The 17,224-nt window shown below is 43.4% G+C and overlaps 1 protein-coding gene across 1 annotated transcript in view; it reads left to right on the forward strand.

The window, feature by feature from the left end:
- WDR19 (WD repeat domain 19) overlaps positions 1 to 17,224 on the forward strand; it is an 86,132-nt gene that overhangs the window by 67,468 nt on the left and 1,440 nt on the right. Inside the window, exons 26-31 of the mRNA XM_080796746.1 lie at positions 1,448 to 1,572; positions 4,658 to 4,739; positions 6,384 to 6,534; positions 7,437 to 7,560; positions 8,348 to 8,424; positions 8,732 to 8,856. Of these exons, the coding sequence (XP_080652872.1) occupies positions 1,448 to 1,572; positions 4,658 to 4,739; positions 6,384 to 6,534; positions 7,437 to 7,560; positions 8,348 to 8,424; positions 8,732 to 8,843 (671 nt within the window). The 3' untranslated portion in view covers positions 8,844 to 8,856. The remainder of the gene's footprint in view (positions 1 to 1,447; positions 1,573 to 4,657; positions 4,740 to 6,383; positions 6,535 to 7,436; positions 7,561 to 8,347; positions 8,425 to 8,731; positions 8,857 to 17,224) is intronic.

Consider the following 17,224-nt stretch of genomic DNA (forward strand, 5'->3'; position numbering starts at 1 on the left):
CGCGGAGTAACTCCGTGACGCCTTCCCTTGACCGCGCCACGTCCCCTCCCCTTCCCGGCCTCGCGGCTCCCGGTCCTGGACCGCAGCCCCCCGCCCTCGCCGGCCCGCAGCCCCTCCCCTACGCTGTGCGGCACTGTCCTCCCCTCCCTTGTATTTGGCTTGAACAACGGGAAAGACACCAGAAGACGGGAGATGATGTGGCGTTAGAATTGATCTCGTTCGGAATAGCGTGCAGGGGCCGTTGTTAGAACCTCCAGGACGGTTCCGTTCCCTCCCTCGCATGCTCTCTCAATATTTATTGCTTTAGAGAATTAGTCTGACATCGTCCCTAGTTTTTGCAGGCTGATTCTTTTAGATGTTCATAAATACGGAACACGGTTTTGGCAAATACGGAGTTAAGTCAGTTATTCCGGATCTAACACCTGCTGCAGGGTACATGGCGGGGGCTCCGGTCTCGGGAGACTGAGCCGTGGTTCCACCCTAGGGAGTCCTGACCTGGTGGGGGAGACAGAGAGCCCGATTCAGAGCTGTTGTGCAGGCTGAGAAGTGCCAGAGTGGGAAGGAAACCCCTTAGAAGGGCACGGGGACAGGGATCCCCCTCATCCTGAGGGGGGAGGACATGGGGAGTTGGAGGATGGAGATGAGAGAAGACAACAGAAGGTTCAGCTGAGCGTCGACGGGCTGAGATGGCCCGAGATGAGGGAGGGGGGTGCGCGGGGGGGGGGGGGCGGCAGCCGGGGACGCAGGGGCACCTACCGTGGCGCGGGGGAGGGGGAGGGCAAAGTCAGGTTAGGAAGGTAGGCGGAGGCAGATCCTGAAGGGTTCAGGCCCTTGGCTGAGGAATTTGCCGTCAATCCCTAAGGCCCTTGGAGGGTTTTTATGCTGGAGTGTGAACTCAAGGTCTTTCCAAGAACCCTCTGACCTCAGAGTGGAGGCAGAACAGACAGACAGGAATACCCGTGCTGCTGCGGAGAGATGGCGGAGAGATGGCGAGAAGCATTAAATGGCCTGGGGCCAGGCTGGATTTGGGAGACTTAGAAGGTCGACTCCAAACTTGATGACCCATTGGCTTTGGTGGCAGATGGTGTCCTGAGGAAGAGGGAGATGTGTCGGCTGACACCATTTTCTCCCTGAGGGACCGGGTGGATATTTGTACCAAGAGTTACCGCAGGAAGAAGTACTACATTCCTTTGTATAAGAAATTATGAGGATATTGCTAATAATAAAATCTACTTATAAAACGAGGGCCCACATTGTGAGGAGCACCGGGTGATGTATGGAAATACCGAATCCCTGTATTGTACACCTGAAACTAATATTATGCTCTGTGTTAGCTAACTGGAATTTATATAAAATCTTTAAAAAAATAAAATAAAATGAGGGCCCACAGAAAGGTCTCAGATTTCATCCTTTGCAATAATGTCATTTTGCCACCTTTTTTTCCTAGGAAACTATCGGAATGCACACGACGTTCTCTTTAGCATGTATGCAGAACTCAAATCCCAGAAGATCAAAATTCCCTCTGAGATGGCCACCAACCTCATGATCCTGCACAGCTACATCCTAGTGAAGGTGAGGCCCTTTGAGGGACTTGGGACAGAATCTGCCAAGGGAGATTATCACCTGAAGGGATTTCTTATGGGCACCTCTCCGTTGGATTAGAGTGAGTTTCTAGATCTCTATTGTTAAGTGAAAAACAGCAACATACAGGATAATTATACAGTCTGCTACCTGTTGGGTGCAAAGGGGTAAAAAATAAGAATGAATATATATTCGTTGCAAATAAAATTAGAAATAGGCTCAAAGTCTCGCCAGCAAAAACAGTTTGCTAACAGGAACACGACATGGGGCAGAGGCGACATGACAGCCATCCCCAGTTAGAGGACAAGAGGGAGAGCAGGTTTCTCTGTGGATGTATTTCTACCTTGTCTTGATTTTGAAGCATATGAATGGATTACCTGGTCAAAAAAAAAAAAAATTTACTCAAGACATTTTTGTTTAACCAGAGTTTACTAGTTTATTAATTCTAAGATGGTAGATTTTATACAATTCTACAGTTTTTAATACTATTTAGTTTCCATCTAAATATAAAAATAATACATATTCGTGGAGAAAATTTAGAGAATGTAGAAAAGTGTAATGAAAAAGTAACTGACCCTTTAAGTCCATCACCAGATATAACAGCTGTTAAACTTGTGCTGTGTATATCCTCTATACTTTGGTAAATACACGTATGCACTCCTATTTTTTTTTTTTACCACATTAGGATTATATTTATGTCCAGTTGTGTATTCTGTCTTTTCAGTTAGTAATTTTTCTTTGAAGACTTTATTTATTTGACAGAGGGAGAGACAGCAAGAGAGGGAACCCAAGCAGGGGAGAGGGAGAGGGAGAAGCAGGCTTCCCACTGAGCAGGGAGCCGGATGTGGGACTCAGTTCCAGGACCCCAGAAACATGACCTGAGCCGAAGACAGACACTTAACAGACTGAGCCACCCAGGCGCCCTTCAATTAGTAAATCTTAAAAAAAACAAACTATTGCCTGCAAACCTCAAATACTTGTATGTACAATTTACATGAAAGTTATGTGTAAATAGATGTGAATTTTGTAATATATTTACACACGTATCTCTATAAAGATACAGACAGAATCCAACTCACATATTTTTCCAAATTTTCATTATATCAGAGTACATCTTTCCATATTAATGCTAATTTCGTTTCCAGCCCAGTCCCCAAGATCTTATTTAATTTTGATGGTACCTAGGGTAGAGGAGTCGTATTATGAATGACTGAGATCCAGGCGCCTGGGTGGCTCAGTGGGTTAAGCCGCTGCCTTCGGCTCAGGTCATGATCTCAGGGTCCTGGGATCGAGCCCCGCATCGGGCTCTCTGCTCAGCAGAGAGCCTGCTTCCTCCTCTCTCTCTCTGCCTGCCTCTCTGCCTACTTGTGATCTCTCACTGTCAAATAAATAAATAAAACCTTTAAAAAAAATGAATGCCTGAGATCCTAATTATGATCTCTACCAGCACTGTCCAGAACTTTCTACAGTGTTGTAGGTGGCCAGTGTCTGGGCTTCCCCATATGGCAGCCAGCAGCCCGGCTATGGAGACCGGAAGTACAGCTGGTACAAATGAGAAACTACATTTTTTTATTTTATATAATTTTAATTTTAAAATTTAAATAGCCATATATGGCTATGGCTACCATATTCAGCCACACAGTTCTATAACACTGATGGTAAGGAAAAAATGAGAATTCTGGCTTGTAGCCCTGGAGAGTACATTTCTCTTCAGAGCAGCAGAAGGATCCCTTCTCTCATGTGGAAAGGAGTAGAAAGGGAGAAGGGCGGGCTCTCTCATCTGCAGACATGAGTAGTGGTGCCATGTGCTGTGGGCACAGAATCCAGCAGAATGGCGCCTTTAGGCATGGAAGTCAGGGAATCCTACACACAGCCCACCGGGACCAGGGCTTTCTACCACCCTAAGGCACAGTGATGGTGCTCAAGGCTTTTTCTTTTTGTCTGGCCCCGAGAGCCAGCCCATCACTGGCAGAGGACCGACCGGGCATCCTCTTCCCCTCCCACTGAAGGGCACCCCAGGACTCTTCCCTGTTTGCTGTAGTTCTCGACTCTTATGCAAGCACCACCCTTTCTCAAGATTTTTAACTGCTGGTGATGTCAAAAGGGAAACTGTGAAACCTTTTCCAGTCAGAATACATTGACGTAAAAATGTCGCAGGCATCTTTGACCCAAAGACTGAAGAAAGTCAGCCACGCTTCAGGGGCTATCAAGACGGCTTTGGTGGGTGCTTCCTCCCAGAGCGGGGGCAGGGATTTGGGCTGTGGGTCAGCCTGGGACCTTTGTGTCTTCATGATGGAGCTGGGCTGTCTGAGGCCCAGGGAGTCAGCAGAGGACAAGCAAGGGAGTCTCTCCCCCTTCTAGTATTTACCAGGTAGCAGTGCTCGGGAAATGATGCCATCAGCCGTTGCTTAGACCTGATGCCTGGGAGTTACTCTCAGCTCACGCTGCACGTTCTCACCAAATACCAGCCAGTTTTGCCTTCTGTGGCTCTACTTCTCTCCACCATCACCCCCACCCCATAACAGACCCCCCCCACCCCCTCCCACCTCTGTGGGCTGCCCCATCTCGCTGGATGATATGGCGACATCATTCCTCGGCCCTGTTGGCTCTCCACGCCTCCTCTCATCCTACGCGTCAAGGCCCCACTCATATTCAGTACTCACCCAATCTCAGGCCTTCCGGCCGCCGCTGCCCCCTTGCCCTCTTCCTTTAACAACTCATCCTCTCTTTCTGCCTGAAAGACTTAACTTTCAGGTCTCACGAACAACTTGGCAAAGTTGGCATTATTAGTGCTCTGAAAATGGCCCATAAGCGCTGGATCAGGGATTTGAACTCATGCCACGTGGTCTGGGGCAAAGTAAAAAGCAGAGCACAGAGTGGGAGTAAGGTCGGTGAGGCCATGGGGCCAGGCGGTGCTGCTGGAAGGAGAAACAGAACTCCCTAGTGCCTTAAGCCAAGTAGGGCTGCGAGGATCATGGGACAGCTCGTTAATGAAGGAGTTAATTATTTGGGGGAATAAAGCATGAATTAGGGTTAGTCAAAATCTCTTAAGAGTAACATATGTCATTTATTTCAGATTCACGTGAAAAATGGCGATCATATGAAAGGGGCACGTATGCTTATCCGGGTGGCCAACAACATCAGCAAGTTCCCGTCACGTACGTACTGTTGAGAAGGACCTGTCCCCCACATGTGGGCCTCAGTGTGGCACTGTAAGATCGACAGTCACTAACCCCGCCAGCCACTGTTCTCTACACAGATTAACTCATTTACTCCTCACACCCACCCCAGCAAGTAGTCTAATGGGACCCCAAGACCACCCCCAAGTTCACTAGGACTCACACAACGCAACCCACAGTCATGCTGGAGGCTAAGATTTATTACAGCAGAAGAATACAAACCCAGACCGGCAAATGCAAAAGGCACAGGCGTGGGGTGAAGTGTGGGTGAGAACAGGTGCACGTTTCCGAGTCCCCTCCAGCAGAGTCACACGGGACACACTCCTCCAGCAGTGAGCTGTGTGACAACACGTGTAAAGTGGTGTCTACCAGAGGTGCTCATGAGAGGCTCAGGGCCCAGGGCTTGTACCAGGGACCGTCAGACTCCCAGAAAGCAGGTGTTCAGCGTAAACCACACTGTGTGCAAAACAGTTGAGGTACAGTGAGCCACTCTGATCCGGAAATGGGAGAAATGCCCCCAACATCCGAGTTCCCAGATGCCAGCCAAGATCACGCACATCTTTGTAAGGATAACAGCCTCAAAACTACACCCGTGGGCACTATTGTTTTCCCTGTTTTACCGGAGAAGCAAACAGAGGGGAAAGAAGTAAAGTACACTTGCCCAAGACCACACCGTTCAGCTAGTAAGTCTGACCCTGTTCTCAGCCAGGCCACCGCCGCTACAGAAGGTCCCCTCATTCTTAGCGACATGTCATTTTAACATTATTCAGTTAACAGACTTCCTCACACTCTGTGTCGGGGGTCAACAAAGTCTTTCCATAAAGGTACAGATGTCAAGTGTCTTGGGCTTCATGGACCATAACGTCTGTCGCAGCTACTATTTTTACATAAACCGTACAGAAATGAATGAGTATGAATGTGTTCCAACAGAATTTTATTTTGGGGGGATGCTGACATTTGAACCTCATATTATTTTCACATGTCACAAAATACTTTTCTTTTGATTTTTTTCAACCATGTAGAAACATAAAGGCCACTCAGCTCATGAGCCATATGCCCGATTTGGTCCACAGGTCAAAATTCACCAGCCCCTCTTCTGTAACTGTCTTCTTTTTTGTTACATGAAAAAGACTTCACAATTAATTGTATACCATGCTGGCTAAGGGAGCAGTAGGGAACGGACACAGTTAGGGCCTTTCTAGAAAGCCATTTGGCAATCTGTGCTAAGAGCATTTTTTTAAAAAGTCATGTTCTTTGATCCAGTAATCCACCTTCTGGTATCTGTCCTGAAGAGAGACACACGCCGAGGTCAGTGCATAAAATTACTAATCTCCCTGACCATTCACGGGCAGTCCTGTCACATGCAGAAACACATCTCCGGTTTGGGAGGATACATGCAAAAGGGGACCTCAAGGGAGTGCAGGTCCAGGTGCTACAAGGGAAAACACAGTAAAATCACAGGCAGAACATTCTGATGAGCCCCCTTGCCTCATGAAACAGGTCCCACCTGGCTCTTTGCCAGGAAGAGCAAACTTAGAGGTGCGATCGTGTTGTCCTCCTGAATGGGGACAGAGTTGGGACAGCAGAAGCACTGGGCTTTCTGCCCTCCCGTGTGTATTACAGACATTGTGCCGATCCTGACGTCCACGGTGATCGAGTGTCACCGAGCAGGCCTGAAGAACTCTGCTTTCAGCTTTGCGGCCATGCTGATGCGGCCCGAGTACCGCAACAAGATAGACGCCAAATACAAGAAGAAGATCGAGGCCATGGTCAGGTAGGCAGGGACAGCTGGTTCCACTATCTCACCGCATCTCACCGATGTAGTTTTTAGACTCTGGCTGCTCATGTGCGGCTCAGGGAGAGAATGGACTGGGGTGGCCATTAGGACTGTATCGAGCTACCAGCAGCGGAAAACCCAACAATGGCTTGAAAAAGTCAGGATTTACTTGACTCTTAAACAAAGTGTCATGGTTCAGGCCTGCTGTGTCCTGGTGGCAGCAAGAAGAGAACCCTCAGTCTTCCAGCTTTGTATCTGGAGCACAGAAGTGTGCTCCTCGTGGAGAGTTGGGGAGCAGTGGGGGGGGGGGTGCCAGAGCACACTCACTCCGACCGTCCAGGGCCACTGCGGCCTGGACCCCAGCTCAGAAGAGACGCTAGTCATTCTCTCCCCATGTGAGAATCCTCTCCAGCTGGGGGGTCTAATATGGTAACTGCTAGCCATGTGTGGCTCTTTAAATTTAAATAAAATTAAATCAAACTTAAACTCAGTTTCTCACACTATCTGGATTTCAAGTGCTCAGAAGTTTCACGTGGCTCCCGGCTGCCACACTGGCGAGCGCGGGAACACTGCCGTGGCCACCGGCACTTCAGCGGCACAGCCCTGGATAGCCTTGACCACTTCAGTCCACAAAGGGGAGAGACGGGGGAAGAAGCGGGCTTACCCCATCAGTGGCATCCGTGGCACAGGAAGAGAGGAGACAGCACAAGCCTCCCATGTTCTGTGTCATTTACTATGCTGCAAACTCCAGCCCCCACATGTGGCCTGGATGACGCTACACTTTAACCCCTCAATTCCTCTCCCTCCGCCCTGAGCGGGAGTGCGGGCTGATGGGAGCTTCTCCAGCCTGAGATCCCGACTGTGCGGAAGTAGGCATGTTATGTGATCCTTTCTCACAGGAGACCTGATACCTCCGAGACAGAAGAGCCCACAACCCCGTGTCCGTTCTGCAACTTTCTTCTCCCCGAGTGTGAACTCCTCTGTCCTGGATGTAAAAATAACATCCCATATTGCATTGCAACAGTAAGTTTATAATACGTATTTCTTTATATATATGTATTTATAGTCCATTTGAATACTTGATATGTAAAAAGCACACTTGGCAATCAGATGGTCCTGGGCTTAAATCCTTCTGCCACTTTACTGGCTCTGTGATCCTCTGCAATTTGCTTTACCTTGCTAGGTCCAACCGTAACAGCGCCTGCCTATTGAGATAAACTGCAGGCTGATGACAGGACAAATGTGAAGCCTCAGTGCTCTACCTGGCATACTGAATAAGTGGTGGCTTTTATTATTCGTTTTAATATTAAGACCTTGTAGAAAAATTTTTGAAGATTTTATTTGAGAAAGAGAGAGTATGCGCATGTGTGGGGAGGGGGGGCAGGAGAGGAAGAGGGACAAGCTGACTCCACGGTGAGCACGAGCCCAACGCAGGGTTCCCAGGGCTCAGTCTCCGACCCTGAGATCATGACCTGAGCCAAAATCAAGTTGGACACTCAACCGACTGAGCCACCGGGTGCCCGCTGTTAGAAAATGTTAAATACCAGATTATTTGTTAATCACTAGACTAACATAAACTTTTTTTAAAGGGACATAAATTTAGGTGATGATATCACAAAATTGAAGACCATTCTTTATACATGAATTGATAAATGAAATCTGGCTTCTGTCCGTTTGCCCCCATCTCTTTCTAGTCAATTGCTCACCTAATTTAGAAGTCTGGCTTTTAATTTTAATACACTTATTATAATTGAATAATGGCAGGAAATTTTTAAATGATGAATTTTACTCTTAAGTATACTGTTTCCAGGGTCGACACATGTTGAAGGATGACTGGACTGCGTGTCCACATTGTGACTTCCCTGCTCTGTACTCGGAATTTAAGATGTAAGTGTGCATTGTTTCATTCGGTCACTCAGATTTACCCCAAAATAGGTCTTTCATTCAACCTTTTATTCAAACTCTTTTATTCTAAGGTCTCCTTGTTCATATTCCTAAAGATCTCTAAAAGTCCAAAGCTTCTGTGACCTTTGAGAACATTATCCTTAAAGAGGATCTTGCATGAGACTGAATATTCCTGGTTCTTTGTGTGATGAATATGCACTAAGGAGGTGCAGACAGGATTGCTTTTCACATTAGAATAACCTAAAGCTAAAGGAATGTTAATCTCCTCTGCCTTTCCCTCCCTGAACAGCATGTTAAACACGGAAAACACATGTCCTATGTGTTCCGAAAGATTAAACTTTACTCAACTAAAAAAAATCTCCGACTGTACCCAGTTCCTACGGACAGAGGTGGAGCAGTGAGTGGCCCGTGCAGGTGAGTCCCAGACCATCTGCTCCCTTTCCCAGGGCACGAGGGTCCAGAGTAGGCAGGATTTATAGTTTGTATTGGCTCCTTTTTGTGCATCGTGTAACTTGTCCGATTTGAAGAATCTGACAACAAACCAGTTGATGTCCTTTAAAAGTGCTGGTCACACTGTCTCCACGGTGACAAAGGCTTTTTGGCCCTGCAGTATCATGGATTCCAACTGTAATGTATTTTATCAAATCATAAGGGCTTCTTTTTAATCAGTCCATTAAAACTAGAGCCAGCTAGTAACAGTGGAGTCTTTTAAAGTTCAGAATATATCATAAAACTTCTGGCATCCACAGATTGGAAAAACCCCTTTTTCTTTCCAAGTCTCATTTGTGCCACGTAGAAGGGGCCCACACCCCTTCCATTTGCATTCCATCGGCAAGAATTTACTCACGGCCACACACACTGCGGAGGGAGGCAGGGAGGTGTTGTGTCTCCCTGGGAAGCCAAAAGCCCTGCCCAAATCTGGGAGACTTCAAAGGGAAGCAGGGAGCTCAGTCCCTGCCACGGCATCTCCCCTAACCTGGTTAAAAGGCGACTCTCTCCATCTGCCTCACTCAGGAGCAGCTCCGCTCAAGCTGCTGGTCAGGGTGGAAACCCCGTCATTATCTGTGACTCATCTCACCCTCAGCCCTGTCAGCCAGTCCATGGGCAAGTCCTCTCAGTCTACCTGCAGTGTTACCAGGTTCCTTCATAAACCCTCCGGGAGCTTTTTCTTGCACATGCAGAAACAAGGGGTGTCAGCTGCCCTGTCTGCTCCCTGTGCCGCAGCCCTGCTAGGTTTTTTCCTGTTCCTTGCATGCTTGTGCTTTCCGCAGCACCCACAAGCGCTTACGTTCCCATCAGCAGCATACGAAGGCTCGGTTTCCCCACAGCCTCATCAACATCTTTTTGTTTATAATCATTCCAGTAGGTGTGAAGCAGTAGCTCATTGTGGTTTTGATTTCCATTTTCCTAGTGACTAAGGATACGGAGCATCTTTTCATTTACTTGTTGGCCACTTGGGTATCTTCTTTGGAGAATGGTCTAGTCAAGTCCTTTGCCCATTTTTTAACTGGGTAATTTGTCTTTTTATAGTTGAGTTGTAAGAATTCTTAAGGGACCCTAGATACCGGTGTTTTATCAGATACATGATTTGCAAATTTCTTCTCTCATTCTGTGAAAGAATTTTTTACTTTCTTGATAGTATCCTTTGACGTAAGCATTTTTATTTTGATGAAGTCCAGTTTGTCTTTTTTTCCCTCTGGTTTCCCACCCCCCACCCCCCTTTGGTCACTTCCACATTTGGACTCTTAGCTAAGAGTTTTATAGTTGTTGCTCTTCATTTACATCTTTGGTCCATTTAATTTTTGTGTATGGTGTGTGGTCAGGGATCCAACTTTCTTTTGTCATGTATATGTCATGTATATGTTCCAGTGCCTTTTGCCGAAAGACTGTTTTTTCCCATTGTTACTGGGTTTTCTTTCTGTTGCTGAGTTGTAAAACTTCTCTTATTTGTATTTTGGAGATATAGGTCTGTCAGACATATTTTACAAATATTTTCTCTCTCTGTGGCTTCCCAATTCTTTTCCTTAATTGTATCTTTTGATGAGACTTTGTTGAATTATAACTTACACATTTTTAAGTTTTATGGTTATGGTATCCTGTCTAAAAAAGTATTTGCCTACTAACAAGGCCCAAGCATATTCTAGCATGTCTTCTTCTAGAAGCTCTAGGTCTGTGATCCATTTTGAAATTATCTTTGTTTACACTGTGAGATGAGGACTGAGATCCCCCCTGCCCAAGTGGATAGCCAGTCTTCTGATAATATTTGTTGAAAATTCTTTTCTTTCCTCATTGAATTGCTTGGGTGCTTTTTGTTGAAAATCAATGAGGTTTTAAATGTTGATCTATTTCTGGACCCTCTCTTCTTTTCCATTGATGTATTTGTCCCCTACTTCAAAACTACACTGTCTTGGTTACTGTGACTTTCTAATACATCTTAAAGTCAGGCACTGTGGATCCTCCAATGTTGTCATTTTTTTCCAAGACTGTTTTGACTACTCTTAAATGTTTTCCATCTCCCTATAAAATTTTAGAATAAGCTTGTCAAGTTCTATTTTTTTTTTTAAGATTTTATTTATTTGACAGAGAGATCACAAGTAGGCAGAGAGGCAGGCAGAGAGAGAGGGGGAAGCAGGCTCCCTTCTGAGCAGAGAGCCTTATGCGGGGCTCGATCCCAGGACCCTGAGATCATGACCTGAGCCAAAGGCAGAGGCTTAACCCACTGAGCCACCCAGGCGCCCCACAAGTTCTATTTTTAAAGCTTGCTCAAATTATGATTGGGATTTGCTTCGTTTTCTTGTGGCTGTTAACATATTATCACAAATTTAGCATCTTAAAACAATATACATTAATTATGTCCATTTTCTTATTGATAAATATTTGACATCAGTTGTTTAAGGTGTATAAAAATGGTTATGTATGCAGAAATGATTATTACAGTAAGTTAACATCTATTAATGCACAAAGGAACAAATTTTTTTTGAGAGCTTTAAATCTCTTAGTAACTTCCAATTATACAAAATGGTTAACTGTAGTTAGCATATGGTACAATACATCCCTAAGACTTATGATCATGTACCTTTTCACCACTTTTATCCATTCTACCCACTCCCCACCCCAGGCCTCTGGCAACAACAAATTGTTCTCTGTATCCATGAGTTCCATTTCTTTATACACATGAGAGTATACAGTATTTTGTCTTCCTCCAATTTCATTTACTGTAGTGTCCTCCCTCAAGGTCCATCTATGTTGTGGCAGATGGCAGTATTTCCTTCTTTTTTATGGCTGGATAATATTCCTGTGTGTGTTCATGCATCCATACACATGTACCATTTTCTTTATCCAGTGTCATTTCTTTATCCAGCGTAGATGGACGCTTAGGGTTGTTTGCTTGTCTTGGCTATTGTAAATAATGCCAAAATGGACATAGGAGTACAGATACCTTTTCAAGACAGTGATTTTGTTTTTCAGATAAATACCCAGCAATGGAACAGCTGGACCACATGTTAATCCTATTTTTAATTTTTTGAGGAAGCTCTATTCTGTTTTTCACTGTTTGTGCACCAGTTTGCATCCCCACCAACAGTGCACAAGTGTTCCCTTTCCTCCACATGTTTGCCAACACTTGTGATTTCTTGTCATTTTGGTAATACCCATTTGAACAGGTATGAGGTGACATATCATTGTGGTTTCAATCTGCATTTTCCCGATAACCAGTTATGTTTAGCAGCACCCTTTCATGTACCTGTTGACCATCTGCATATCTTGTTTGGGAAAATTTCTATTCAGATCTTATGCCCTTTTTTTTTTTTTTAAGATTTTATTTATTTACTTGACACACAGAGATCACAAATAGGCAGAGGCAGGCAGAGAGAGAGCAGAAAGCCCGATGCGGGGCTCGATCCCAGGATCCTGAGATCATGACCTGAGCCGAAGGCAGAGGCTTTAACCCACTGAGCCACCCAGGCACCCCCTTATGCCCATTTTTAATTGAATTTTTTCCTACTGAACTGTAGGAGTTCTTTATATTAACAGATCTATGATTTGCCAATATTTTCTCCCAATCCATATGTTGCCCTTTCATTTTGTTGATGGTTTCCTTTGCTGTACATAAGTGTTTTTGCATCTGTGTTCATCAGGGATATTGGCCTAGAACTTTAGCTTTGCTGCCTTGCCGCCTTTGTTTTTGGTGTCAAATCCAAAAAATTGTTGCCAAGACTGATGTCAAGGAGCTTATTATCCTCTATATTTTCTCCCCACCCCCTACTTTCTTCTAGAGTTTTATGCTTTCAGGTCTTCCGTTCAAGTTTTTAATCCATTTTGAGTTGATTTTTGTGTATGGGTGAGCTAGTGGTCCAGTTTTCCCAACACCACTTATTAAAAAGACTCTCCTTTCATACATATATATGTATTTTTCCCCTTGTCTCCTTTGTCACAAAGAAATTGACCACATATGCATAGGTTTATTTCTGAGCTCTCTATTCTGTTCCATTGATCTTCACATCTGCTGTCTACTGTGTGACTATTTTTATGCCAATACCATACTGTTTTGATTACTATAGCTGTGTAATATAGTTTCAGGAAACGTACCTCCAGTTCTGTTCTTTCTCAAGATTGCTTTAGCTACTCAGGATCTTTTGTGGTTTGATACAAACATTAGGATTGTTTATTCTATTTCTGTGAAAAAACATCATTGGAAACTAATAGAAACTGCATTGAATCTGTAGATTATTTTGGGAAGTATGAACACTTTAACACCTTTAATTCTTCTAATCTGTGAGCACAGAATATCTATTTGTCTTTAATTTCTTTCACCAATATCTTATAGTTTTCAGCATACAGGTCTTTTACCCCCTTGGTTAAATTTACACATAAGTATTTCATTCTTTTTTATGCAGTTGTAAGTGGGATTGTTTTCTTAATCTCTGATAGCTCATTATTAGTGTATAGAAATGCAACAGATGTTTGTATATTGATTTTGTATCCTGAAACTTCACTGAATTCATTTATTAGGCTTTAACAGTTTAGTATAGGTTTTCTACATATACCATGTCATCTGCAAATAGTAACACTTTAACTTCTTCCTTTCCAATTTGGATGCCTTTTCTTTCTTTTTCTTGCCTAACTACTCTGGCTAGGACTTCAAGTACTATGTTTAATTAAATGTGGCAAGAGTAGGCATCCTTATCTTCTTTCTGATCTTAGAGGAAAAGCATTTAAGCTTTTTTTTTTTTTTTAAGATTTTATTTATTTGACAGAGATCACAAGTAGGCAGAGAGGCAGGCAGAGAGAGAGGAGGAAGCAGGCTCCCTGCTGAGCAGAGAGCCCGATGCGGGACTCGATCCCAGGACCCTGGGATCATGACCTGAGCTGAAGGCAGAGGCTTTAACCCACTGAGCCACCCAGCCGCCCCAGCTTTTAAGCTTTTAACCATTGAGGAGGATGATAGCTGTGGGCTTGTCTTCTATGGCCTTTATTACATTGAGGTATGCTTCCTCTATACCCACTTTGGTTAAGTTTTTTTTATCACAAGTGGATGTTGAATACTGTTAAAATGCTTTTTCTGTATCTACTTAGTGATCATATTAATTTTTATTCTTCATTTTCTTAATGTGGTATATCACACTGATTGGTGTGTGAATATTAGACTATCCTTGCATCCCTGGAATAAATTCCAGCTGATCATGGTCTATGATCCTTTTAATGTATTGTTGAATCTGGTTTGCTAATAGATTGCTTAGGATTTTTCCATTGATGTTCATCGGAAATATTGGCCTAGAACTTTATTGTGATATCCTTGTCTGGTTTTGATAGCTGACTAATGGTGGCACATAAAATGAGTTTGGAAGTGTTCCCTCCTCTTCTGTTTTTTGGAAGAGTTTGAGAAGGACTGGTATGAATCCTTTAAATGTTGGTAAAATTCACCAGAAAAGCCATCTGGTCTTAGACTTCCGTTTGCTGGGAGGTTTTTTTCATTACAGATTCAATCTCCTTGCTAGTAACTGGTCTGCTCAGATTTTCTGTTTCTTCATGATACAGTCTTGTAAGGTTGTGTGTTTCTAGGCATATTCCATTTCTTTTCTAAGTTGTTTCATTTGTCGCCGTGTAGTAGTTCATAGTAGTCTTTTATGATCTTTTGTATTTGTGTTATCCATTGTATTATCTCCTCTTTCATTTGAGTCCTTTTTTTCTAAAAGGTTTATCTATTTTCCTTAACCAGTTTTTAGTTTTATTCTTTTTAGTCTCTTTATTTCTGCTTTGTTATTTTTTTCTTCTATTAACTTTAGGCTTAGCTTGTTCCTCTCTTTCTAGTTCCTTGAGGTATAAAGTTAGTATATTTAACTTGAGATCTTTCTTGTTTCCTGATATAGGCATTAATTGCTATGAGTTTCCCTCTTAGAACTGCTTTTGTTACCTCCCTTAAGTTTTGGTATATTGTCTTCCCATTTTCATTTGTCTCAAGATATTTTTTCTTTTGACTTCTTCTCTGACTCACTGGTTGTTCCATAGACTGTTGTTGAATCGCCACATATTTTTTAATTTTCCAGTTTTCTTCTTATAAATAACTTCTAGTTCCATACGATTGTGGATAGAAAAGATGCTCAGTCTTCTTAAATTTATTGACTTATTTTCATAGCCTAACCTGTGATCTGTCCTGGTGAATGTTTCATGTGTGCTTAACTCTATATATTCTGCTTTTGGATGAAATGCACTTTAAATGTCTGTTAAGTGTGGTGTTTCCTTATACTGATTTCCTGTCTGGATGCTTTGTCCATTGTCTGTCCCCTACTCTTACTATATTGCCATTTCTCCCTTTAGACCTTAATTTTTGCTTTGTATCTTTAGATGCTTCTATGTTGGATGCATACTTACAAATGTTATATCTACTTTTGTGTTGATCTGTCATTTTATAATGACCATTTTTGTCTCTTATTACAGTCTTTAAAATCCTTTTTGTCTGATATAAGTTATTCCAGATTTCTTTTGATTTCAATTAGCCTGAAATATTTTCCATTCTTCCACTTTCAGCCTTTGTCCCTAAAACTAAGTCTCTTCTCAGCAGCAGGATAGATGGATATTGTTTTTTAATCCATTCAGCCATTCTTGATCAGAGGATTTTAGCCAGTTTGCATATAAAGTAATTATCGACAGACACAGACTTACAAAATAGCCAGAAAACAATAAAAATGGGAGTAAGCCCATTGTTCTTTCCTTCTCCTCTTGTTCTCTTTATGATTTAAATGACTTTCTATAGTGGTATGCTTAGATTCCTTTTATCTTTCTGTTATTTAGCCTGCTGTTGAACCTTTTTATTGTATTATCCAGTTCAGTAGTTGTATTTGAGTCTGTGGTTTAGTACTTTCTTCACTAATTGTTTTTATGACCATTATTATAAACTATCATGTAAAATCACTTATCTCCATTTTGTTAAGGTCTTTTTCTGAGTTTTTACCAGTTTTTTTGTTTGGAACATATTCCTCTATTTCCTCATTTTCATTGACTCTGTTGGTTTCTAAGGATTAGCTAAAACAGCCACCTCTCCCAGCCTAACCATTCAACACTGCCCTGGTTCTTCTTTCTTTGTTGCTCCCAGTAGTTGAGGGTATGCCAAGATGTGTCAGAATCCTGAAGGGGGTAATCTCAGCACCTAGATGAAGACTGATTGAAAGCTGAACCTTCAGGCCACAGTTATTAAGCAGATAAGCCTCTTTCATAAAGACTGGGCATTTCTGTCTGCTACTTCTGCATTAAGCACTGAAAGACTAGCTGGTTAAGAATGGTTTCTGTTTGTGACAGTCTAGTTAGGACTTGCAAACGTAAAGCTCTGCTGGCCACCAGAGCTAGGTGATTACCAGGTATCCCTTGGGCAGCAGCAGAAACTGGAGTGCCAGACTTGTGCACAAGCTCCTTTTTGAGAGATACTGGCCACCTAGCACAAGGCAGAGAAAGAACACTAAGATGGTGCTTGCTAGCCTCCACAGTCTCAGCAGAGTGTTGCAGCTGGCCCCTAAGTATATGTTAAATTAGGAGCCTGCCTCTTGGGCCAAAGCTTTTAAGACAATAGGCCTTTTTCACAGGGTGCATTCCACTCTGCTGCCTCTGATCTGGGCCCTGGGGGATTAGCCACAGTGGGTCCATGTGATCTCATTTTGAACTGTTTTTTAGTTTGCCATATCCTTTTAGTTCTTGTGGATACAGGGCCTGTTGTCTTTTAAAGCTAGAGATTTTGGAGGCCCATCTCTCAGGTGGAAATCTTAAAAGTCAGGGCACCAAATGTGGGGTCCAAACCCTTTACTCCTCAGGGAGAAGCTAGGAGCTGTTGAATTCCCTCCTGGTTGTGTGTCATCATGTTGGGGTGGGGTTTATGGCAGGATTTTCTCATCTTCTCCTACCCATTTTGCTGTGGAGTTTTTCTTGTTCAGCTGATGTGCAGGAGTTACTTAGCTAGTTTCTAGATCTCATTCAGAGAATCTTGTTCCATATGCAGCTGTAGATACACTGTGTCCATGGGAAGAGGTAGTTCAGGATCTTCTTGTGTTGCCATCTTGAACCAGAACCTATCTTACAATTTCTGTGGATCAGTAATACAGGCATGGCTTAGCAGAGTCTTCTGTTCAGGATCTCACAAGGCTGCAGTTGGTTGGACCTGCAATCCAATGTGAGACTCTTGTCCAGCATGTTTGTTGGTGGAATTCCATTCTTACCATCAGAGTACTGAAACCCTTGAATCCTAGAAGCTGCTCTCAAGTTTTCTAACACATGGCATTCCTTTCAACATGGAACT

This window comes from Martes martes (assembly GCF_963455335.1).
Source record: "Martes martes genome assembly, chromosome: 2".
Classification (NCBI taxonomy): Eukaryota; Metazoa; Chordata; class Mammalia; order Carnivora; family Mustelidae; genus Martes; species Martes martes.